General features: G+C 37.2%; 2 protein-coding genes across 2 annotated transcripts in view; one reads left to right on the top strand and one right to left on the bottom strand.

Moving 5' to 3' along the window:
* The window catches only part of LOC124968068 (olfactory receptor 18-like), a 7,741-nt gene extending 5,391 nt beyond the window's left edge, over window positions 1-2,350 (bottom strand). Inside the window, 2 exon segments of the mRNA XM_047530443.1 lie at window positions 1,315-1,477; window positions 2,137-2,350. Of these exon segments, the coding sequence (XP_047386399.1) occupies window positions 1,315-1,477; window positions 2,137-2,350 (377 nt within the window).
* Window positions 2,351-15,910: 13,560 nt separating this feature from the next.
* On the top strand, window positions 15,911-25,389 carry LOC124967848 (olfactory receptor 18-like). Its single transcript, XM_047530220.1, has 2 exons — window positions 15,911-15,939; window positions 24,447-25,389. The coding sequence occupies exons 1-2, from the start codon at window positions 15,911-15,913 to the stop codon at window positions 25,387-25,389; spliced, it is 972 nt and encodes a 323-aa protein (XP_047386176.1).
* Window positions 25,390-25,690: the final 301 nt, after the last annotated feature.

Raw genomic sequence — 25,690 nt, forward strand, 5'->3', positions numbered from 1 at the left:
CCCACCTCTCGCGGAATTTCAGGCATGAAAAGAATGCAGGAAACCCCTAGCAGGTAACTGGTACATGGCAATGGTTTAGGATTACAAGTCATCAGCTTTAATTTACTCATCACATAATGCAGTCCATACATTTGCACAGTGTTTTAAATATTTTAACTTAAATGAATTTCTACTATTGACTTATAATAATACTATTTTTAAATATCCCTTGATTAAATTTATTTTTAACAAAGGAAAGTCTGTTGCTTATTCTCTACTTTCTCTTAAAAAAAGGCAACCTTACACTGTGATCATGGACTTATTGTCACTGATGTTCCTGGTCTACTAACATAGTTCTACACACATAGTTGAGTTGAGTATCTCCAAAGTAGTGTATATAGAAGGATATGAATAACCCAGAATCCCACAATGTGGGGAGAATGGCTTTGTCACAACTCAGAAATGTCATTGAATGTGTTGGAACTCCAGCGTGAATAGCACAGCTGTGAACACTTCAGTTCAAAATATATGCAGAATGTTTGATGCCCATTTATTTTCTTTTCCCCTTCCTCTTTCTCTTTCAAAATGTGTCTGAGACATATAGAACCACACAATCTAACATATCTACATATTCCATCACTCAAGTCTCTCAGAGGATCCAGAGCTGCAGCCCCTCCTCTTTGGACTGTTCCTGTCCATGTACCTGGTCAAGGTGCTTGGGAACCTGCTCATCATCCTGACTGCCAGCTCTGAATCCCACCTCCACACTGCCATGTACTTCTCCTTCTCAATCTGTTCTTGAATGACATCTGTGTCATCTCTTCCATGGTTCCAAAGACAATTCGCACACCCCAATTCACAATATGGTCATTACCTGAGTAGGTTGTATGACCCAGACATCTCTTGCTATCATTTTTGGCTTATGGACAATATGCTGTAACTGGGATAGCAATTGACTGGGTCGTGTCCATCTGTCACCCTTGTATCAACCAATCATCATGAGCCCTCACCTTTGTGGCTTCATTGTGGTCTTTTTAGTTTGGCCTTTTGGAATCCTAGCCACATAATGTGATTGCTTTATAATTTACTTACTTCAAGAATGTGGAAATCCCCTATTTCTTCTGTCACCCTTATCAGCTCCTTAGTTTTTCCTCTTCTGATACCTCATCTAATAGCATTTTAAAGTATTTGCTGTGCAATATCAGGTTTTTACCCTCCTCTCAGGGACATGTCTTTCAATATAAAATCATTTCCTGCATTCTGATGATGCTCTCATTTGGTGGTTCTCACTTGCCAGTTATTTGCTCACTTTATGGACCAATTTTTGGTACGTACCAAGCATTGGTGTGGTTCAGCTGCATCACAATCTCCAAGGGAGAGTAGGCCTCATCCTTTATGCCATGCTTTTCTCTATGCTGATTCTCTTCAGAGTGAGGAACAGGAAAACCAAAGTGCCAGGAGGAGCCACAGAACAGCCCACTCTGATGGCCTGAGACACCTGGTTTAACCATAGGGTAGGAAAGACAGCAAAACTGAACTTCTGTACCTGGAGAGCTTGCCTCCCTTGTCACTTTATTTCCTGAGTATGCTATAATGGTTTTCATTTATTGTCCTGTTTTACAGTAGAGTAGTTGTAGCTAATTTGGGAGCAGATGAATGGGGAACTTTTTAGGGGGAGTAACCAGCAATTGAACCCAGGGTTGCTTAAACACCAAGCCACATCCCCAGTCCCTTTATTATTTTATTTTGAGATAGGGCCTCACTGTGTTGCTGAGGCTGCCTTTAAGTGGTGATCTTCCTGCCTTAGCCTTCTGAGCTGCTGGGATTACAGGTGCCCAGTGAATGGGGAATGTTTTCCAATAGGTAGAGTGTTTCTGTCCGGTAAGATGGGAAATTTCTGGAGAAGGTTGGTGACAGATGCACCACAGTGAGGGTAACCAATGCCACTGTGCTGTGTGCTTGAGGATGGTGAAAGTGGTAAATTGTTTGGAAATTTTAATTTTACAAGAATAAAACTGGAAATAAAAACCTAACACATCTTTTTTAAAAGGATGAGTTTCCTTGTGTGAAAGAAGAGCCCCAAAACTTTTGTGTACATATTCCCTTTTATCTTCTCCACAAGTATGAGGAATGCTTAGAGTTAGTGACAAACTGCACCAATCTGGCTAACAATCAGCCCTGTGCATTGAGCATCCAGGGTTATATATTCATCAGTAATGAGTCTGTGTCTGCAGCCCTTCAGCTCGATGGCTCCACGTCTAGTTGGCTCCATGCCTGTGCCTCCTCCCAGGGGTGGCAGCACTGCAGAACTCATAACTGAAACTGCACTGGCATCGATCCTGAGGAGGGAGCTGAAGCTGTCACTGGGCATCGGGCAGGAGATGAAATTTAAATCTTCATGGTTTGGCAGAGATCCATCAGAGATGCAGTAAGTGCTCAAGGAGATGAAGGATGGAGGAAGGTCGTCCAAAGTACTGTTTCCTCATTATTAGAGCAACATTCATTTAGGGTAGCCAGACAGGAGAATAAGGATGTGCAAAATTTTAGTTGTGAAAACTGAAGTTTATGTACTCAGTTGTGTCAAGTGTCCTAGAAATCTCATTCGAAGTTTTGCTTTACCTAAAACTGGTTTCTATTTCCCATAAACACCCCATCATCCACAACAGCAGAAAGTAGGTCCCACTAACCTTTTCCCTTAGTTCTCCACAAAGATTATGAAGGTGATGAGGAGGATGAGGACAGTATCCACAATAGCATGAAATATTATTTACAGATTCCTAAATGTCAGGCTCTGGACTAGGCATTCTATGTAGATTATAGTCTTCTTAAGGTTAGAAGTGCTACAACATGTGTATTTTACAGAAAAGAGAACAGTAATTTTTTCTCTTTTCTTTTTTGTTTTTTTTTTTGGTACCTGGGATTGAACTCAGGGGCACTCAACCACTGAGTCACATCCCAGCCCTATTTTGTATTTTATTTAGAGACAGGGTCTCACTGAGTTGCTTAGTGCCTTGCCTTTCCTGAGGCTGGCTTTGAACTCGTGATCCTCCTGTCTCAGCCTCCTAAGTAGCTGAGATTACAGGTGTGCACTGCTGCATTCAACTGAGAGCAGTATTTTTATAAAACTCTTGCTAGGCTTTTAGCTCGTAAACTCTGAATTCATGTTGAATTGTGCTGTCTGGTTATAGTACAGGGACGCTGGGAATGAGGACCCTCACATGTTATGCCCTTGACTAGTCAACCAGTCATTTAAATTGCCTGTTACTTCAGCATGAGACCTGCCCCTCAGGATGCATTTACATTTGGGGTATCAGGCAAATCACAGAACAGATTGGCAGGTGTCACCGAAACACTGATTTTTGTTTCCCCAGATCCTATAGCTCATTTGGCACAAAGGGGTCATCAAAAATAAAAATAGCTGTTAAAAATCAGAGACCTTTTGCTGATCCACAATAGTTGGCCATATTCCATGTGGCTCGGTATTCTTGTGTTTTTCTTCCTGAACTTTCACCCTTTTAGAAATGTGCCACAGAACTAGGGACAAGTCACAAGACTGTGTATATGCCAGGGTCATCTGGGTCCTATAATTTCACTTAGGTGCATTGACATTTATTTGGAAAATCATATTGTGTGCATGAGCAAATATGTAACAACAAACCCCATCAATATGTACAACTGTAATGCACCAGTTTAAAAAAGGGCCCTTGCATAGATTTTCATGGGATTAAAAATATATGCCTAAAGATTAGTGGTCAGGTGAGCCTTAGGTTTTGTGGTGAGACCTATTTGGGACTTTTGCATTACTCCAAAGGTCCAATAGCCTTTGACAATTGTATTCATCCTCAAATTCAGTGTTTAATTGTTGAATTATTCACTTTTTGAATAAAACCTACAATGATCAAACACATATTAGTTTCAAACTTAGATATGTGGTGTGCATGTTTTGGAGATGGATGTTATTCTCCATATTTCCGTTAAGCAGTCTGAGAAGAGAGATGTGGAGAAATATACCTTCATTTTTCATATGATAGCAGGTCAATGATGAGGGACTGAGTGTTGTTTCCCTGACTCACATCCCATGGCAATGTCCCTCACATTAGAGACAATGGGAATATTGTCACCCGTGCAAAATAAATATATCTTTGATTTATCTTGGAAGAAGTGCTACTAGATGGAAATCAGGGATTTCAAAAAGTAGACCCAGACAGTTATTATCAATTCATTTTCAATGACGGTACTGAGAAAATTCAATAGAGAAAAGACAGGGTTTTTTATTTTTTTCTTTCCACTTAATTCTTCTGCAATAATTGAATAGATGTTTAGGAGAAATGAACTTAATTTAAAACACATGTACAAATTAAATTGATATGGATCAAAATTTAAAAAAAATACAATAATAAATTTTAAAGAGCAAAAGACAATAATATTTTTGTGGAATACACTAAGATTTTATTTATAGTTGTATACTAAGAGGTTCATTTTGACATGATTACACAAGCATGGGATAGAGCTTCTTCCAATACTTCCCCTTTCTCTTCTTCCCTTCCCTCTGTCCCCTCTCAACTCTATGAGTTTTTCTTCCAATTACTTGTAGTTGTTTTTTAATTTAGTGCTTTATGGATATACATAAAGGTGAATTTCACAGTGGTTCAGTTGGAATTTGATTATCCTCTACTCACATAATGTCTTTGGGGAATAAATGTGTAAGAGAGTGAAATCATGCAGAAATACCCAGAACTCAAAACTCATAGATAATAATTCAAAATTCATAAAATTATCATTAAAAGTTTATATTTTCAAATTGCCAATCACTTTTATTGACAACAACATCATATCAGTGAACATTTTTATAATCCCCAGGGAGTATTAAAGTCAGTGGTTCTAAACCCTTCTTTAAAAGCCAGGGTATCTGAAGGTTTATAGGAATTAACATGCAGATAAGTTGGTAATATTGGTTTAAGTCTGAAGTCAGCGTATCTGAATATGTTCAAATATCCCCAGGTAAATATATTGGAAAATGGTGCTGGACTCCATTACTCTTTGCAATTGAGGATTAATAGAAAGTTTGTTAAATATCTGCATAAAATATGTACTTTCAGCATGTTACAAATAAAGAAATTGCCAAGTCATTTACCTCATTTCCTCTGCTTTCCTGGTTTCCATTATTATCAAACTTTTTCACAATTAGTATGAACAAAATAATGACCCTAAATTGCCTTCAGGTAGCTGGAATAAGAGAATAGGAATCCAGGATCAGGAAGGATCCCTGTAAAAATCTATTAACTAGGGATAAGAACGTCAGGACTGAAACATGGGTCATGGATACATCTCTGGCTCTGAAGTCCCCCACTGTGAATGAGATGGTTCGTGATTCAAAAATGAAGGATCACTTCCAGGTTATCACAGAATAGAGGGTCAGGAAAAAAATGTAAAAAGCCAAGAGTGGTTGTAACAACAGATATACTACTGAGTTTATAAGAAGGTGACAATAATAATATTAAATTAAAAATAAGATTAAAAATTTAAGTTAAGAAGAAATAAAAGATAATACTTGAAAAGAATTTCATTATGTTTTTGATCATTGACTAGTGCATGCTACATTAAGGTCGCATTTGGTCAGCAATATCATAGGATTATGTACATTTAACCAAACACCTTTTATAACAATTGAAGTTCACTACCATCAGAGTTAGGAATTATATACTAAATACTTCTTAAAAGACAATCAAATTCTGAGTGAGCACTTGCTTAAAGGAAGGAAATTTGAAACCTAACAATGAAGAAAACCTTCTGGGAGATAACTGGCATGTAACTATGTTTTCTGATTATGAACTGTCAGCTCCAATAGTATTACTATAAGGCAGTCCTAAATCTTGCAGAGTTTGTAATATACATTCCAAGTACAGAGATGCTGTACCTTGGATTCAGATAAAAACAAGGTAAATTTCAATGCTTCTTAAATTCCTTTATGATGATTTTCTTCCCCTTGAAAACAGGAAACTTACTTCTTCACTATTATTTTCTCAAAAGAATAAGTCATATTGTAATGTGATCCTGAATTTGTTAATCACTAATATTTCTGATCTTTAAACAGTGTTAAACTGAGCCTCTTCCAAGTAGGTGTGCAAACAAGAAAGTGAATAATACTAATTGAGATAGTTCAAAGATTGGGTTTGTTACAAATGAGAAACAGTGCCAAAGGAATTCAAATATATATAGAGTACTGGGTGAATTAATTTACTTCTTCTTGCCCACAATATTTATTATTTTTATTTTGCGAAAGGTGTCCAAGCAATATAGAAACACAAAATTTAACATGCATATCAGAATTCCATCTCCTGGGACTCTCAAATGATCCAGACCTGCAGCCCATCCTCTTTGGACTGTTCCTTGTCCATGCACCTGATCACAGTGCTTGGGAACCTGCTCATCATCCTGGCTGTCAACTCTGACTCCCACCTCCACACCCCCATGAACTTCTTCCTCTCCAACCTGTCCTTGGCTGACATCTGCTTCATCTCCACCATGGTCCCAAAGATGATTGTGGACAGCCTAACTCACAGCAGAGCCATCTCCTATGTGGGCTGCCTCACACAAATGTCTTTCCTTATCATTTTTGGATGTATGGATGACCTACTTCTGACTGTGATGGCCTATGACCGGTATGTGGCCATCTGTCACCCGCTGCGTTACCCAGTTATTATGAACCCTCACCTCTGTGTCTTCTTTGTTTTTGTGTCACTTTTACTTAGCCTTCTGGACTCCCAGTTGCACAATCTGATCATCCTACAGTTTGCCTACTTCAAGAATGCGGACATTTATAATTTCTGCTGTGAAACTGCTCAAATCCTTAATCTTGACTGTTCTGATTCCTTCATCAAAAGCATAGTCACATCTTTTGTTTCTGCCATGTTTGGTTTTTTTCCCATCTCAGTAATTCTCTTCTCTTACTATGGGATTGTTTCTTCCATTCTGAAAATTCCATCCCCAGGAGGGAGATATAAAGCCTTCTCCACCTATGGGTCTCACCTCTCAGTTGTTTGCTTATTTTATGGAACAAGTGTTGGAGTGTACCTTGGGTCAGCTGTTTCACATTCTCCTAGAAAGAGTGTGGCTTCCTCAGTGATGTACACAATTGTCACCCCCATGCTGAATCCCTTCATCTACAGCCTGAGGAACAGGGACATTAAAAATTCCCTAAGGATGTTGCACAGTGGAAAAATCTATGTTAGGACCTGAGGCATTCAGTTGAATGCAGGTGGGAGAAGCCATAGTAGTAAACACCTGCCCCTCTGAATGCTGCCTCATTGGCACAGTACTTTTGCAGTTTGTTGGCTTTGGTTGTGGGGTTGGAGTTATAGGGTGTGCTTTAGCTGTGTGCAGAGTTTCATTTTGGGGAGATGAAAAAATTTGCATATCGATCATGTTGATTGATGGTTGCCCAACAAAGGGAGCGTAATTGAAGTTATTGATATAGAATGTACAAATGACTCAAATGCTAATTTTAACCACCAAAAATAATGGAAATAAAAAGCAATTGGTCTTTAAAAACAAGGGAGAAGAAATGAATGAATAGTACACATAAGCTTCCTTCTGAATAGAGGAAGGGACCACAATCCTTGTAGACACTCATGTTCACCTCTTCTTCCCTCATTTCTATTAGGATGCTCTTAAAGATCTGGATATCATGGAACACTTTAGCTAACCATGAACTCTGCAAATTCTTCCTTTAGATCATAGTAAATAATCAACCTGTGCCTCTGTCCCTTCAGATTGGTGCTTCCAGGGCAGTGACTCCACAGCTGCCTACCCTCTCATGGTTGCCTGTATAAGATAAACTCCTGTGATCTGCAATGGGTTTCACTTTTGGGAACAGAGCCTAAGGCTTCCATGGGTCCCCAACAGGGTGGCAAGTTGGTTCTGAATTTCCTTGCCCATGACCCAGCAGAGATGTGGAGTAAGGCAGTGATTCTGAGGAAAAGAACCCATGGAGGAGGGACTATCAGACACATCATTCCCTAATCACAAAGACAAATTGGACACTTTGGGCAGCTGTAAGGGAGGATATCAACATATGACATTTCAGCTAAGAGGATGGTTAAGTTTGGGTTCTTGGTTGTTCTTGGGGGTCCCAAAAGGCTCAGTCACAGTTTTGTTTTCCTTTGATTCTCAACCTACTTGCCATAGACATTTCATCCATGATCCTAGAATGGGAGTCCCTTTAGAATGCTTCCTCACCAGTCCTAGAGTTGATGAAACTGACCAGAAGGACAGCAGCATCGTGACATTGGGAACCATTTCTCAGGGCTTCCCAACTGCCAGCCAATGAGCTATGTGTTGCTGGTAGTGTGTTTATTTCTTCTGCACAGTCTTCCCTTACATCACACATTGCCACATTTTTATTATTGTACTGAAATGGAAGGAGTGCCATATTTTTATGTAACTTTTACTAGGATCTTAGGTAGAAAATGTGTTGTCACATTTGAATTGAGCTCTCTCATTACAGGCACAGAGTATTTTTTCAGGAGAGTCATAGCACGGTGTGCTCTTGATGATGCAACCAGATGTAGTGACTTCCCTGTCACTCCAGGAAAATCCCTTTGTTCACACTGCTTTGGGAATTTTGGTAGATCACAGGGGAGCAGCTGAAGGCATGAGCTGCATCTCTTATAGGCAGGACATCCAGGGACCACAGGGAAAGATCACAAAGCATGCACTGGATGGTTCAGCACAAACTTCTCTCTTGTCCCTGCTCAGATGTGTCTTGAAGCAGAGCACAACCTCCTACATTCTTTTATCTGCCTGTTCAATCTCAAGGTGCAATGTCTTGCCAGGTCTTTGATTTCATTCCAACTCAGGAAACTAGAAGATATTTTAAGATTATACCTGAGATGTTCCTGTGAGTAAGACCACCAGACACCTGTTTACAACTTCCTGATGCTTGGGAAGCAATGCAAATGTTTAGTGAATCAGACCCAGAGACTGCTAACTTTTTTTTTCTAATTTATTTAATTGTACACAAATGGGGTCCAACTATTGTTTCTCTGGTTGTACACGAAGTAGAGTTGCACCATTTGCATAATCATATATGTACACAGGTTAATAATTTTTATCTCATTCTGTTATTTTTTCCTTCCCCCCACCTCTCATTTTCCTCTGTGTAATCCATCCTTCCTCTATTCTTGCCTCCCATCATCCCCTTAACAGAGAAATCATTCAGTCTTTGGTTTTTCAGGTTTGACTTATCTCACATAGCATGATATTCTTCAACTCCATCCATTTACCTGAAAATGCCATAAATTTATTCTTCTTTATGACTGAATAATATTCCATTGTGTATATATACCACAGTTTCTGTATTCATTCATCTATTAAACAGATATATGAAAAAATGTTCAACATCTCAAGTAATAAGAGAAATGCAAATCAAAACTACCCTAAGATTTCATATCATCCTAATTAGAATATCTCTTTAATCAACAGTACAAGCAACAGTAAGGGTTCACTAGTATGTGGGGAAAAAGGTACACTCATTCATGCTGGTAGGGTTGCATATTGGTGTAGCCACTCTGAAAAGCAGTATGGAGATTCCTTAGAAAACTTGGAATGGAACACCATTTGACCCACCTATCCCACTGCTTGGTCTATCCCCAAAGGACTTAAAATCAGCAGACTACAGTGACACAGTTACATCAGTGTTCATAGAAGCTCAATTTATAATAACTAGATTGTGGAACCAACCTAGAGAACATGGTTTTTAATGCTCTTGGTTTCACCTATTTTTTCTGTACAATAAGTCAGGTTGTCAGAATCTGTGAGACTCATCATTGTGAACTGAATTGATTTTTCTTTGATACAATAATACTCAGTAAGCATAAAATAGATAATGGATTCTCCATTTATTATTTCTATGTGGTGAATGTATAAAAATATGAGTTAGTATTACCTACAGCTATGATAATACCAATCTTCATATCTTTTAATTAAATATTCTGGAACATGAAGTTAGTGTTTTCCTAATTCTGCAATGTAACACTTTATTTTTGTACCTAAGGAGTATCTGTCACATATTTGGAAAGAAAAGACTAATTCTCTTTCTCTTCTGATTCCCCAGAGACTATGATTTGTTTGGCACAAAAAAAGACATCAAAAATAAAATAACCCTTCCTTTATTCACAAGTCTTGGTCACAATTATGTGGCTTCAAAACACTGTGACTTCAAAACACTGTGGCTTCAACACACTGTGGCGTCAACACACTGTGGCTTCAGCACACTTGGGGCTTTCCTCTCTGCACTTACATTACTCTTAGGAATGTCCTATAGGAATAGAAACAAAATAAAATAGCTTTTCTTGCATCTATGTCAAGGACACCTGGGCTATATGATCCCATACAAGAGCATCCACAACACTTAATTACCCAAAGATCATAGGAGAGATATTCCATGATAGATAAAAAAGAAAAAAAGGTACAAATAGAAAGGGCCAGGTGACTCTTAGGTCTGGGGTAAAACATATTCTAAGTCTATCCCATTCCAATGCTCCAGTGCCCATTAACAACTGACTGGATTCATTAATAAACTTACTATTTCCTCAATGGTTGAATTCTTTTTTTTTAAACCAACATTTGCTTATGTGCCACACAAGTTGTGGAGATACATGCTGTTTTCAATATCCATTAAACAGTGTGAGTATGGAGAAAGAAGACTGACACACCTTCTGCATGTTGTAGCAGGTCTGTGAATCGAGAAGAAAATGTTGATTTCCTGAGTCACATCCCACAGTACTGTCCATTTTCCTGTACTCCAATGGAAATAATATTTCTAATACAGAATCACTTGATTAGTAATGTTAGAAAAATTATTACTTGATGGACATCAGGGACATTTTTGCTGGTACCTATTAAGACAATATAGGTGATGAATGATATCAGGATAACAAGCGTAGATGAGTATAAATAAAACTGAATATTCAACAATTCTTGAAGTTGAACATCTACCCCCCAAACTCATATTGTTTAGAAATTCTCACTTGTGTGATATTAAGAGAGGTACAAAATTTTTGAAAGAGTTTTCCTAATAATAAACTAACAAACTAAACAATGTCCCACTCCTGTTAATGCTGAGTATCAGTTAGAGGATTTGAAGTTGATGCTTGTACTCCACAGGGAATCGTAGAACCACGTGGTGATATAAACCAGGGTCAGCTGGTCATGTGGTGTTGGATATAACCTAGATGAGCATTAGGTACCCTATAGGGAAGTTTTTAAAGGAACTCTTCATAGGCGTATAGAGAATGGAATCATGTAGAGATAACAACAATTCAGATTTCACAGATGACAATTCAAATAAATACAAAATATTTGGTTCAAAGAAGATACAAAATTCCACACTTTAGCACAGATATTGTGTATTATTGATGGTACAAAGAGTTAATGTTAAGGAACCGTGTTCTAAAAGACAAGAGCATTTCAAAGCAATAATTCCCAGCTCTGGTGGAAGAAAAGATTATCAAGAAATTCACATGAAGATATTCTGATTAAATTGTTTGTTTTTTTATCTGAGACCATGGTATCTGGATATTGCAAAATACCCATAGGTAAATATATTAATTAATGAGACCAAAAATAACTAATCTACATAACAGACTCAAAATAAAAACCTTTCTACTGACAAATCTATTTTGTAGATAACTATTGCTTCATTTTACAGATGAGGAAACTGTTCGGCTATGTTTACATTATTTCCTGTCAGTTTTTTATAATTTTTTCCCATTAAATATTTATGTGAGGTAACAGAATAACCAGTTGCCTTCAAGTAAAACAGCTAATAAGAAAATTGTAAACCATGTGAAAAGAAATTATTAGGCATAAGAAGTTTGAGAATAAAACCTTGGTTCTGGGATTTTCCCTGTATCTAAAGTTTTGAATGGTGTATAAGAGGGTCCATGACACACAGGAAGCCATGGAGCATTATTAGCAGTACAATATAGAATGCAGAATTTAAAAATGAAGTAAAGAGGTATTTCTATGCCCCATACTTTACTTACATTGCATGATGTTGGTACAAACAAACTAGTATAAAATAAAAAATTTCAAGAGCTTAATATTTCATTAATTTTCAATGACAAGTGCAGTATGCATTAATTCCACATTTGTGCTCAATGATGTCATATGGGTATTTGAATTCAACTAAACCATATTTACCATAATTTGAAGTCCATCAGAGTAAAGGTCAGCAATTATAGAGTAAATGACTTTTTTTTCTTTTTCTTTTCTTTAGTTCTTTTTTTTTTTTAGAGTAAATGATTTTTAAAGGACCGTAGAGTGAGAAAGACATTATTACCTCATGTACCTGTGTGACTGCATAACCAATATGATCCTGCAATATGTATAATCAGAAAAATGAGAAATTACAGTCCAATTATGTGTGATCTATCGAAATTTGTAAATGCATTCTACTGCTTCGTACAACTAATTAGAACAAATTAAAAGTTTTTAAAAAACAAATAAAAATTGAGTGAGCATATATATCCACCAAGAAGGATATTGTTGAATAATATTGTTGAATAATATTGTTGAAACCTCTGCATGGTAATTGGAACATCACACTTTTTAATAACAAATTGTCAACTTTAGTGTTCAGATAACACATTTGCCTCTTGTAGAGGGTTTGATAAGTATTCTAAGTCAAGAGAATGTGTACCATTATGTCATAATAAAATGCTATATTTGATTCTTTTTTAAAAAATATACATATTTTTAGTTGTCAATGGACCTTTATTTTTATTTATTTGTTTTTATATGCGATCCTGACAATCAAACATAGTACCTTACACATGAGGCAAGCACTCTACTACTGTGCTACCACCCCAACCCCTATATTTGCTTCTTAATTTTCTTCTTTGTAAATTTATCTCTTAATGTTTTACAGATTGCATTTTGATTCATTGTACACAAATGGGATACATCATTTCATTTGTATGGTTGTACACGATGTAGATTAACACCATTCGTGTAATCATACATGTACATAGGGCAATGATGTCCGTCTCATTCCACCATTTTTATACCCCCCTCTCTCTCATTTCCTTGTACATAATCTAAAGTTCCCCTATTCTTCTCTCCCTCCCCACCCTCCTACCCCCATTATATATCATCCACTTATTAGGCAAAACATTCGGCCTTTGGTTTTTTGGGATTGGCTTATTTCACTTAACATGATATTCTCCATTTCCATCCACTTATTTGCAAATGCCATATTATTCTTCTTTATGGCTGAATAATATGCCTCAGTTTATATGCAAAGGACTTAAAATCAGCATACTACAGTAACACAGCCACATCAATGTTTATAGAACCTCAGTTCACAATAGCTAGATGTGTAACCAACCTAGATGCCCTTAATTTCCTTTTATAAGAGTGATTTTTTTCTTCAATGGAGAAACCTATACACATTATACTTTATACACATTATAAATATGTATGTATATATATGTATATGTAATATACATATAATACACATGTATGTAAATATCAGAGTGAACACAAAATTTTGTATGATTAATATTCACTAATAAATATAATTAAAAGGTGTCCTGTATTTTACTGTAATGACAGACTTGCTATCTCTAATATTTGTGTTCTTCTACCATTGCTCAGTTGAGTATAGAATAGGTATTTGTAGAAGGAAGAGAATGACAGAGAAACCAATAATGGAAGAGTTTTAATAAGGTTGGCTTTCTTGTGACTGAGAATTATTGCAGAAGGTACATAAATTCTGTGAATACATAAGTTTAAAATACACACAGAGAGCTAACTGCCAACTTATTTCTTTTTTTCTATTTTTTAAAAAGTTATCCAAGAAATAACAACCATAATATTTAATATATGCATCAGAATCCCTTCTCATGTGTTTCTCAGACAATCCTGACCTACACTCCTTGTTCTTGTCCTTGTGACTGGTCACAATACTTGGAACCTGCTCGTCAACCTGAACATCACCTTAGACTCCCACCTTCGCGTCCCATGCATTTCTTCCTCTTCAACCTGTCCTTGACTGACATCCATTTAATCTCTATCATGTTCCCAGATGATAATTTTGATCCTGAAAATTCACAGTACAGTCATTTTCTACCTGGGCTGCCTGATACAGATGCAGATTTTTTGAAATATCATTTTTAGAGGTGTGGTTTATATGCTCTGATTGTGATGGACCAAGACTGATTTGTGCTCTCCTCTCACCCCCCCTGAATTATCCAGTAATCATGAGCTCTCACATCTGTGGATTCTTAATTTTTTGGCTATCATTTAGTACTCTCAGATGTGCAATTTTATTGACTTACAGTGCAACTGTTTCAAGGACGTGAAAATTTCTAATTTCTTCTGTAGTCTTCTATCTCAACTGGCCCAACATCTTCTGCAAGAACAGTCATAATTTTGTTTACACCACGTTTGTTATTTTTTGGCTTCCATTTCAGGGATCATTTTGCCTTCATTCTAATAATCCCATTATTGGGCTGGATGTATAATGGGTCACACATCTCAGTTTTTTATTTTAGTGACCTTGTAGTGACCTTGGTTAAGCTATAACCTGTTTTCCCAGAAGTACTATGGTGACCTCACTGGTGTGCACAGTGATCACCCCTATGCTGAATCCCTTCATCTGCAGCCTGGCAAACAGAGACCCACTGAACTATAAGAGAGTCCCTGTGACACTCATTTGAGATATCAGTTGAAATATGCAACAAATATGAAGATCGTGACCAGCAAATCCTGCCTCCATGGTCATGTAATTTTTGTAGTTTGATTTCTCAACATGTTTCATAAGAGCATGGTGGTCTCCAGAGTTGTGGGACAGGGGATTGAAGAGTTTTAAAAATAGACACACATTTTCAGTAGGAGAATAAGAAAAAAACTTTAGAGATAAATGATAGTTATGATTTCATAATAACATGAAAGTAAATATGTCACTGAAATGTATGCTCATGGCTGAAATGTGCTTTTTAAAAAACTGCTTTTAGTAGTTATATAGTTATATGTGATATTTTGGTCTTATTTGATGCAATTGTAGATGCATGCAATATAATTTGCTTCTTTTCAGTCCCCAGTACTTCCTTTTCCCATTCCCTCTTCTTTCCCTGATCTAGTGGTCTTCCTTCTGTTTACTTCCTGTTTTTTAATTGGTGCTTTATAAATGCACATAAAGGTAAATTCACTGTGGTATAGTCATATATGTGCATAGCATAAGGTGGTCAATTTCACTCAGCATTTCCTCCCTTTTCGCTTCCCTCCTTCTTCCCCTCTGTCTCATTCCTCTACTGCACTCATCTCACTACTGTTTTCATGAAACTGCCCCCTCCCTTCCCCCCCTCATTTTTGTCTACCTTCTGAACATGAGAAAAAATATTTGTCCCTTAACTTTCTGGCTTATTTCACTTATCAAGTTGTTCCATCTCATTACCAGCAAATGCCATGATTTTATTCTCTATGGCTAAGTAAAACTTTTTCCTCTGAAGCATTATTTCAAATAAAAAGGGATTTAAAACATGAAAAAAGAGGAAAGTTCACACAAGTGTCCTACAGTGTAGAGGAACTTCAATAAACTTGGGGACATTCATTTTCTGTTCATCATCTTCCACCATCAGCGTTGGGAAATCCTTAGAGATTGGGATAATGTGGACCAATGTGAGTAATTATGAGTTCTGTGCATTGAGTCTCCAAGGTCATTTAGCAGGCAAAAGTCAGCTTGTAACTTCAGTCCTTCAGTTGATGACTCATTACAGCGGGCTCCATGCCTGTGTGTCCTTCTCCATGGTTGTCTGCATGAGGATACTCTTATCTGAAAGTGCATTCATATCAGTCTTGAGGACCAAGCTTGAGCTTTCTTTGGGTGCAAGACATGGGAGGGTCTTCTCATCTGTCCTTCTCAGTCATGTCCCAGCAGAGAAGCAGTGTAACCCAGTAAGTACAGAGGGAGAAGATGAATGCAGGAAGGACTGTTTCCTCAGCATAAGGACAAACATGACATTGGAGTAGCCACGTGGGAGTGTATCTATATGCCATTGCCCTGACCAGGCCTGTGAATTTTATGTTCCTGGGTGTGGTTGGGGTTCCAAAAATCCTACTCAAACTTTGCTTTCCACTCACACTTGCTCTACCTCCCATAGATTTCTCTCTCAAAATGGGTTCCACAAACTGATTCCTAAGCACCCCAAAAAGATTTTTAATGTAATGATAAGCATCAACAGGAGGATGGCAGTAACCATAACATCCTGAGTCACTACTGTGGATTTCCTCCATGTTGGACACACAGCTGTGTGTTCTGTGCAGCTTGTTTCACCCCATGTACATTATCCTCCTGTATTTATAAGGGACAACATGATTATTGTTTTACAGAAACCCAAAGAGAAAACCTTTACTGTATTTAGGCAGTAGAGAATGAGGCCATGTTTTAATTGAGGACATCATACCAGGTGAATTCTGCAGGTTGTCCTCCTGGCCACTCAACCAGTCATTCGTTCCCTGTCACTCCAAGAAGAGAAACTTGCACACTGTGCTCTTCTCTTAGTTCCTTTCTGGTAGATGACAAAGCAGAGCAGTGGGTGGCACAAGCTGCACCCAGTGTAGGAAGGATAGCAACAGATCACAGACAGAGGAGGTGCTTGATGATTCAGCACAGAGTTCCCTCGACCCTCCACTCCAGGGTGTTCCTGTGGCAGCCTGACACCTACTCTATGCTTGTATTTGGCTCACTGGACCTCAAAAGGAGACATGAAGTTAGGTCCTGACTCTGCTCCTACTCAGGAGACTAGAAAGAGTTTCAAATGCTCCTCAGATGCACCTGGGGTAAGACCATTGAACCTCTGCAACTTTCTGTTCACTGGAACATGATCAACATAGCTGTGCAGAGTTTGAAGATTAAATTATGAATATCATTGACTTTACTTAGTACTTCTGTGATATAGGGTTTGTTGTTAGTACCTCTGAGAGTAATCATTGTCATATGAATTGATTTCTAGTTGAGACAGCTATCCCAAGTAGGGATTAAACAGAAAGTGCTGTCTGTGGGTTTAGCATGTTAAGAAGGGCAGAATGAAGTTTAGACATTACTAATAATGAGAAGGTTAAGCTTCATGCCATTCAACCTAAGTATCCTATGACTTGAAGTTACTGCTTTTCTATTTGTGGATGGGACATTTTTTTGTCTCTATAAATTTATATGCCATGCATTTGAAAAGAATGAGTAACTCTCTTCCATTTTGATTCTGCAGATCCTATGCTTTACCTGACACAGAGGAGGCATCAAAAAAAAATCATTAAACATTGACTCAACCCTTCTTTAGTTCACAGAAATTGAATGAGTGTGGCATCAACACATTTGATACTTTGCTGTCTGCACCTTCTTCTGTTTCAGGAATGTCTGATCAAAAAAGAGACAAGACACAGCAGCACTTTGTTTGAGCCCATGTCATGGCCACATGGGTCTTCAATTTAAATTCAGTATCATCTCTGATTTTCCATTTTTTAAAAGATCATAGTAGAAATGTTTTGAGTATAAAGGAGGGAAAGGAGGGAGAAAGAAAGCACAGGTTTCCCTTATTGTTTGGGCTGAGATATTTCAACTTCACATCATTCTTAACTCCAGTGCCCTTTCATAAATGTGTTCACCAATAGTCAATATTTACATAATGATGGGATTTTTTATTGCTTAAAGAAAACCCCAAATGACCAAATATTTATTATGTTCCAGGCTTCCGTTTGTGTCATCCCTGTTGTAGGGAGGTGCTATTCTCCCCATCTCCATTAAACACTGTAATCACAGAGAGGTGGAAATTTACACCCACTCTGCACATGGCAGCAGGGCACTGATGTGTGAATGAGAAGTTCAATTCTGAGTCCCTTCCCAGGGCACCTTCTCCTCTACTAGAGAAGATATCATGAACTCTACAAGATGAAATGCCTTGTTGGGTTATATTAGAAGGATTATTACTAGATAGGCAGCAGGGATATTTTGATGATATATCTTAAGAATAAGAGGATTCACTTGATAAGGACAGGATTTTTATTGACACAAAAAAAGTAGATGATAAATTGCAAAACTGAAGTTGCATCAGTTGTTGGAAGCCAAGCAGCCACCTTCAACCCACATATTATCAGGAAGTTCTCACTTGTGTGATATGGAGAGAGTCAGAAGTATTGTCAAAAAATTGTCACAATATAATGGCAAATTAAATGATGTTCCTCCCTCAGGTCTTTCTGTGCATCAGCCCCTGCATTTGAAGTCGATGTATGTACTTCACAGAGAGACCGCATGTCAGTGTGAACTAGTATATTTCAGAGGAAAATAGGTGTTGTGTTGTAGACTACTTAGACAAAGTTTAAGTACTTATTAGTTAAGTTTTTTTTAAAGAAAATTGTTTATAAATATACAAATTAATATTGACATGAAGTATTGACCAAAAAATCAACCTCATGAATTCAGGATAGTTTCTTTCTTTGGATGGAATGGAATCATGTAAAGTCACCAAGAACTTGAATTTCTCTGGGAATAATTGAAATTTTAGAAAATGCTAGTTCTGAAGCAAATTGGGCTAAATTTTCATATTTAATATAAGAAGTGCATATTTTATACCAATAATAAGTAATATTAATGAAGTGTTTTCTAAATGCCAGGAAATATTCCAGGTCAGTGTTTTTCAACTCTGCTATAAGAAATTCCCAAGAACATCACATGCAGATACTCTGATTCAATTGGTTTGGTTAAAGATCAGCGTTTCCAGATATTTTAAAATATCCATTTGTGTATATATGGATAAATTAGACTCATAACCAGGCCTAGGCAATTTAAAAGAATTTTAAAAGAACTTTCTTACAACAGCCTTCAGGGGAAGATCTATGATCCCCATTTTCAGAGGAGGAAAGTCCCATTGTGTTCATATTGTCTCTTTTTCTATTATGCAGTTTTCTCTGTTAATCCTTAGTGTGAGTTCACAAAATAATTTGAATCTGAGTTGCCTTCAGATAGTGAAGTAGAAAATCAATCTATGTACCAGGAGGGATTTATGTAAAACCAATCATTTTGGCCTAGGAAGCTTCATATGAAAACGCAGATTTTGGAGAGTTCCCTGGATCTAAAAGTTTGAAGCACCTATAAGAAAGTTCATAATCAGAAAAACAATGAGGGCAATCTTAGTAGGCCACTATGGAATAAAGAATAAGAAATAAATAGCAAAGACCCGTCCTTTAAACCAGATGATTTTCTGAGCTTGTGTGGGGTTGATACAAGTAATTCTGCATAAAATTAAAAAATTCAGAATATTTCTTCACAGTTATTATTTTTAAGTTATTGATAGTTGCAATATGCACAGGTGCTAAGTTTGTGGTTAAGGAAGTATAAGAATATATGCATTTAGTGAAATACTATTTATAAAACATCAAAGCTGATCAGGGTCAAGGATAGTGTAAATATGTGTAACCTGTTGTCATATCTTCTTCTCACTCTCTGTCTCTATAAATGTCTGTGAATACATGCCTCCTTATCCAAATCTTCTTTTTTTTTTATTAAATTTTTATTTTTTTTTATTTATTTTTTTACGTTTACATAGGGTAATGATGTTTCTTTTTTTTTCCGTTCCCCCCAACCCTCCCACCCTTTTCCCTTTATACAGTCCTTCTTTCCTTCATTCTTACCGCTCTCCTTAGCCTAACTCTAAACCTAACCCTAAACCTAATGCTAACCCCTCCCACCCCCATTATATGTCCTCATCCGCTTATCAGCGAGATCATTCGTCCTTTAGTTTTTTGAGATTGGCTTATCTCACTTAGCATGATATTCTCCAATTTTGTCCATTTGCCTACAAATGCCATAATTTTATCATTCTTCATTGCGGAGTAATATTCCATTGTATAAATATGCCACAGTTTCTTTATCCATTCATCAACTGAAGGGCATCTAGGTTGGTTCCACAATCTGGCTATGGTGAATTGAGCAGCAATGAACATTGATGTGGCTGTATCTCTGTAGTATGCTGATTTTAAGTCCTTTGGGTATAGACCAAGGAGGGGGATAGCTGGGTCAAATGGTGTTTCCATTCCAAGCTTTCTGAGGAATCTCCACACTGCTTTCCAGAGTGGCTGCACTAATTTGCAACCCCAACAGCAATGTATGAGTGTTCCTTTTTCACCACATCCTCGCCAACACCTATTGTTGCTTGTATTCTTGATAATCGCCATTCTAATTGGGGTGAGATGAAATCTTAGGGTAGTTTTGATTTGCATTTCTCTTATTACTAGGGATGTTGAACATTTTTTCATATATCTGTTGATTACTTGTATATCTTCTTCTGTGAAGTGTCTGTTCATTTCCTTAGCCCATTTATTGATTGGATTATTTGTATTCTTCGTGTACAGTTTTTTGAGTTCTTTATAGATTCTGGAAATTAGCGCTCTATCTGAGGTATGGTTGGCAAAAATATTCTCCCACTCTGTAGGCTCTCTCTTCACATTTCTGATAGTTTCCTTTGCTGAGAGAAAGCTTTTTAGTTTGAATCTATCCCAGTTGTTGATTCTTGCTTTTATTTCTTGTGCTATGGGAGTCCTGTTAAGGAAGTCTGATCCTAAGCCAACAAGTTGAAGATTTGTACCTACTTTTTCTTCTATAAGATGCAGGGTCTCTGGTCTGATTCCAAGGTCCTTGATCCATTTTGAGTTGAGTTTTGTGTAGGGTGAGAGATAGGGGTTTAGTTTCATTCTATTGCATATGGTTTTCCAGTTTTCCCAGCACCATTTGTTGAAGAGGCTATCTTTTCTCCATTGCATATTGTTGGAACCTTTGTCTAGTATGAGAAAATTGTATTTATTTGGGTTTGTGTCCATGTCCTCTATTCTGTACCATTGATCTACCTGTCTATTTTGGTACCAATACCATGCCGTTTTTGTTACTATTGCTTTGTAGTAGAGTTGAAGATCTGGTATTGCAATACCCTCTGCTTCGCTCTTGCTACTGAGGATTGCTTTAGCTAGTCTAGGTTTTTTATTCTTCCAGATGAATTTCATAATTGCTTGCTCTATTTCTGCAAGGTACATCAGTGGGATTTTAATTGGAATTGCATTGAATCTGTATAGCACTTTAGGTAGTATAGCCATTTTGACGATATTAATTCTGCCTATCCAGGAACATGGGAGATCTTTCCATCTTCTAAGGTTTTCTTTAATTTCTTTCTTTAGTGTTCTGTAGTTCTCATTGTAGAGGTCTTTCACCTCTTTTGTGAGATTGATTCCCAAGTATTTTATTTTTTTCGATGCTATTGTGAATGGGGTAGTTTTCCTAATTTCTCTTTCTGAAGATTCATCACTTATGTATAAGAATGCATTGGATTTATGAGCATTGATCTTGTAACCTGCTACTTTACTGAATTCACTTATGAGTTCTAAAAGTTTTCTGGTGGAATTTCCAGATTCCTCTAAATATATAATCATGTCAGCGGTGAACAGGCATAGTTTGAGTTCTTCTTTTCCAACTCGTATCGCTTTAATTTCTTTGGTGTGTCTAATTGCTCTGGCCAGAGTCTCAAGGACGATGTTGAATAGAAGCGGTGAAAGAGGGCCAACAGAGAAGATGGTAAGAAATCATGAACAAAATCTACAAGAATTATGGGATATGATGAAAAGGCCAAATTTAAGAATTATTGGGATTGAGGAAGGCTTAGAGAAACAAACCAAAGGAATGAACAATCTATTCAATGAAATAATATCAGAAAATTTCCCAAATCTGAAGAATGAAATGGAAAACCAAGTACAAGAGGCTTATAGAACTCCAAATATACAAAATTACAACAGACCCACACCAAGGCACATTATTATGAAAATACCTAACATACAAAATAAAGACAGAATATTAAAGGCCGTGAGAGAAAAGAATCAAATTACATTCAGAGGGAAACCAATAAGAATATCAGCAGATTTTTCAATCCAGACCCTAAAAGCCAGAAGGGCCTGGAACAACATATACCAAGCCCTGAAAGAAAACGGATGCCAACCAAGAATCTTATACCCAGCAAAACTTACCTTCAAATTTGATGATGAAATAAGATCCTTCCATGATAAACAAAAGCTAAAGGAATTTACAAAAAGAAAGCCAGCATTACAGAACATTCTCAGCAAAATATTCCATGAGGAAGAGATGAAAAACAATGATGCAAATCAGCAACAGGAGGCGCTAGCCTAAAGGAATAGCCAAATAAAGGAGAAACCAAATCATGCCAAAAACAAATATGTGTCAATTGACTGGGAATACAAATCATATCACAATAATAACCCTGAATGTTAATGGCCTGAATTCATCAATCAAAAGACACAGACTGGCAGATTGGATTAAAAAGAAAAATCCAACAATATGCTGCCTGCAAGAGACTCACCTCATAGAAAGAGACACCCATAGACTAAAGGTGAAAGGATGGCGAAAAACATACCATGCACACGGACACAGCAAAAAAGCTGCAGTATCCATCCTCATCTCAGATAATGTGGACTTCAAACCAAAACTAGTCAGAAGGGATAAAGAAGGACATTACATGCTGCTTAAGGGAAGCATAAATCAGCAAGACATAACAATCATAAATATCTATGCCCCGAACATTGGCTCATCCACGTACGTCAAACAAATCCTTCTCAATTCCAGAAATCAAATAGACCACAACACAATAATACTAGGCGATTTTAACACACCTCTCTCACCACTGGATAGATCGTCCAAACAAAAATTGAATAAAGAAACTATAGATCTCAACAACACAATCAGCAATTTAGACTTAACGGACATATATAGAATATACAATCCAACAAAGAACGAATACACTTTCTTCTCAACAGCACATGGATCCTTCTCTAAAATAGACCATATTTTATGCCACAAAGCTACTGTTAGCAAATACAAGAAGATAGAGATACTACCTTGTACTCTATCAGATCATAATGGATTGAAATTAGAAATAAATGACAGAATAAAAAACAGAAACTTCTCCAATACTTGGAGACTAAATAATACACTATTATACGATGAATGGATAACAGAAGACATCAGGAGGGATATAAAAAAATTCTTAGAAGTAAATGAGAACAAAGACACATCATATCAAAATCTCTGGGACACTATGAAAGCAGTACTTAGAGGAAGATTTATTTCATGGGGTGCATTCAAAAAAAGAAGTAGAAATCAACAAATAAACGACTTAACACTACAGCCAAATCTTCTTTATAGCTCTACCCCCACTGCCGCCTTCATCTTCTTCTTCTTCTTCTTCTTCTTCTTCTTCTTCTTCTTCTTCTTCTTCTTCTTCTTCTTCTTCTTCTTCTTCTCTTTCTCCTTCTCCTTCTCCTTCTCCTTCTCCTTCTCCTTCTCCTTCCTCTTCTTCTTCACTAGAGTTTGAACCTAGGGTCACTTAACCACTGAGCAACATCCCCAGCACTTTTTATTTTTCTTTCAAGACAGGATTTCACTAAGTTTTTGAGACTGGCTTTGAACCTGTGATCCTCCTGCTTGAACCACTGAAGCTGCTGACATGATAGGCTTCTCTCTTTTACATTTTTATGCACACATATAGTATATCATATGTATGCACACACACATATAGTCCCTTTTATCTTTTGAGTGATACATAAAAATTATACACAATAATGGAATAGCAGGTGATGGTTTGCCCAATGTGCATATTGAAAATATTAAATGAGATTAAATATAACTACTTTATCAATTATTCTGATCCTGCAATATGTATAACTAGAAAAATGAGAGATTACACTCAATTTATATATGATCTATCAAATTGTATAAATGAATTTTACTGTCATGTACCACTAATTAGAACAAAAAAATAAAAAAGTTTAAAAAATTTTTGACTGACCACTTCTATCCTTGAAGATAACAAAAACAATGATAAATTCCCTGAAAGATAACTGGCACATAACAATGTTTTCTGATGATGAACCACCAACTTTAATTTAGAGTTCAGATAATGCAGTTTAAGTTCTAAGAGATTTTTTATAAATACTCTATGGAAGGGAATTTGTACAATTGTATTAGAATAGTATAAGGCATTTTTGAGGGCTTCTTAATTTTCCTTATTGAAAATGACTATTTTTTCCCTTAACAAGGAGGGAATATTTCTTGTTACTCATTTTTCTTGAATATTTATTAAAATTAATTATTACCACACATTAGTGTAATTATGAACTTATATGTAAAGTTTTTGACTTTATAATGTTTTTCAGACAAGTGTATCTAAAGTAGCCTTTGATAGAAGAAAGCAAATAACCCAAAAACCAACAATGCAGTGATGCTAATAAGATGTGGTTTGTCACAACTGAGGAACACTGCTGATGGTGTACAGGCCTTGATATTTGAATATAATACATATGCAGAGTGTCGGGTGCTTTCTTGTTTTATTCCAACCCCCTTTCCTTTTCAAAAGGTGTTCAAGTGATAGAGAATCACAGAACGAGACACGTGCCTCAGATTTCCATCTCAAGGGGCTTTCAGAGGATCCACAACTGCAGCCCCTCCTCTTTGGGCTGTTCCTGGTCATGTACCTGGTCACCATCCTGGGGAACCTGTTCATCATCCTGGCTGTCAGCTCTGACTCGCACCTGCACACCCCCATGTACTTCTTCCTCTCCAACCTGTCCTTTGCTGACATCTGCTTCACCTCCACCACGGTCCCCAAGATGATTGTGGACATCAACACTCACAGAAGAGTCATCTCCTATGTGGGCTGCCTGACACAGATGTCTGCTTTTTCCATTTTTGGAAATATAGATAACATGCTTCTGACTATCATGGCCTATGACCAGTTTGTGGCCATCTGTCACCCCCTGCATTACTCAACCAACATGAACCCTCACCTCTGTGTCTTCTTAGTTTGGATATCCTTTGTAGTTAGCTTTTTGGACTCCCAGCTACACAATTTAATTGTCCTACAATCTACTCATTTCAAGCACATGGAAATTTCTAATTTTTTCTGTGAACCATCTCAACTCCTTAATCTTACCTGTTCTAAAACCTTTAATAGTAACATACTCATGTATTTTATTGGTGCCATCTTTGGTCTTTTCCCTATCCTTGCGATTCTTTTCTCTTACTACAAAATTGTTTCTTCCATTCTGAGAGTCCCATCCTCAGGAGGGAAGTACAAAGCCTTCTCCACCTGTGGGTCTCACCTGTCAGTTGTTTGCTCATTTTATGGGACAGCCATTGCTGTGTACCTTGGTTCAGCTTTTTCCTCTTCCCCCAGGAAGGATGTGGTGGCCTCAGTGATGTATACTGTGGTCACCCCCATGCTGAACCCCTTCATCTACAGCCTGAGGAACAGGGACATTAAAAGTGCCCTGTGGAGGCTGCAGAGCAGGACAGTCTAATCTTTTGGTGTGTGGGCTCAATACCAATCACTCAAACCTCCAGATCTTTCCCTCATTATTTTTCTAGCTTAATGGCTTTTATTGCACTCAATGTTTCATATGTCTGTCACTGGATTTGGTCAGTATTCTGAAATCCTCTTTCTTCAGAAACATCACAACTGAATCCAATATCTGCACAATGTCTGTTGTTTCTGAGCACTGATCTCTGACTCCAGGTGAGATGCTAAACTCTCTTTATATACATAAATGATGCATTCATATTCACAGTCCATGTCCATTTCCTATTAAAAAACTGCACCTA

The sequence above is a fragment of the Sciurus carolinensis genome, chromosome 17 (assembly GCF_902686445.1).
Source record: "Sciurus carolinensis chromosome 17, mSciCar1.2, whole genome shotgun sequence".
Lineage (NCBI taxonomy): Eukaryota > Metazoa > Chordata > Mammalia > Rodentia > Sciuridae > Sciurus > Sciurus carolinensis.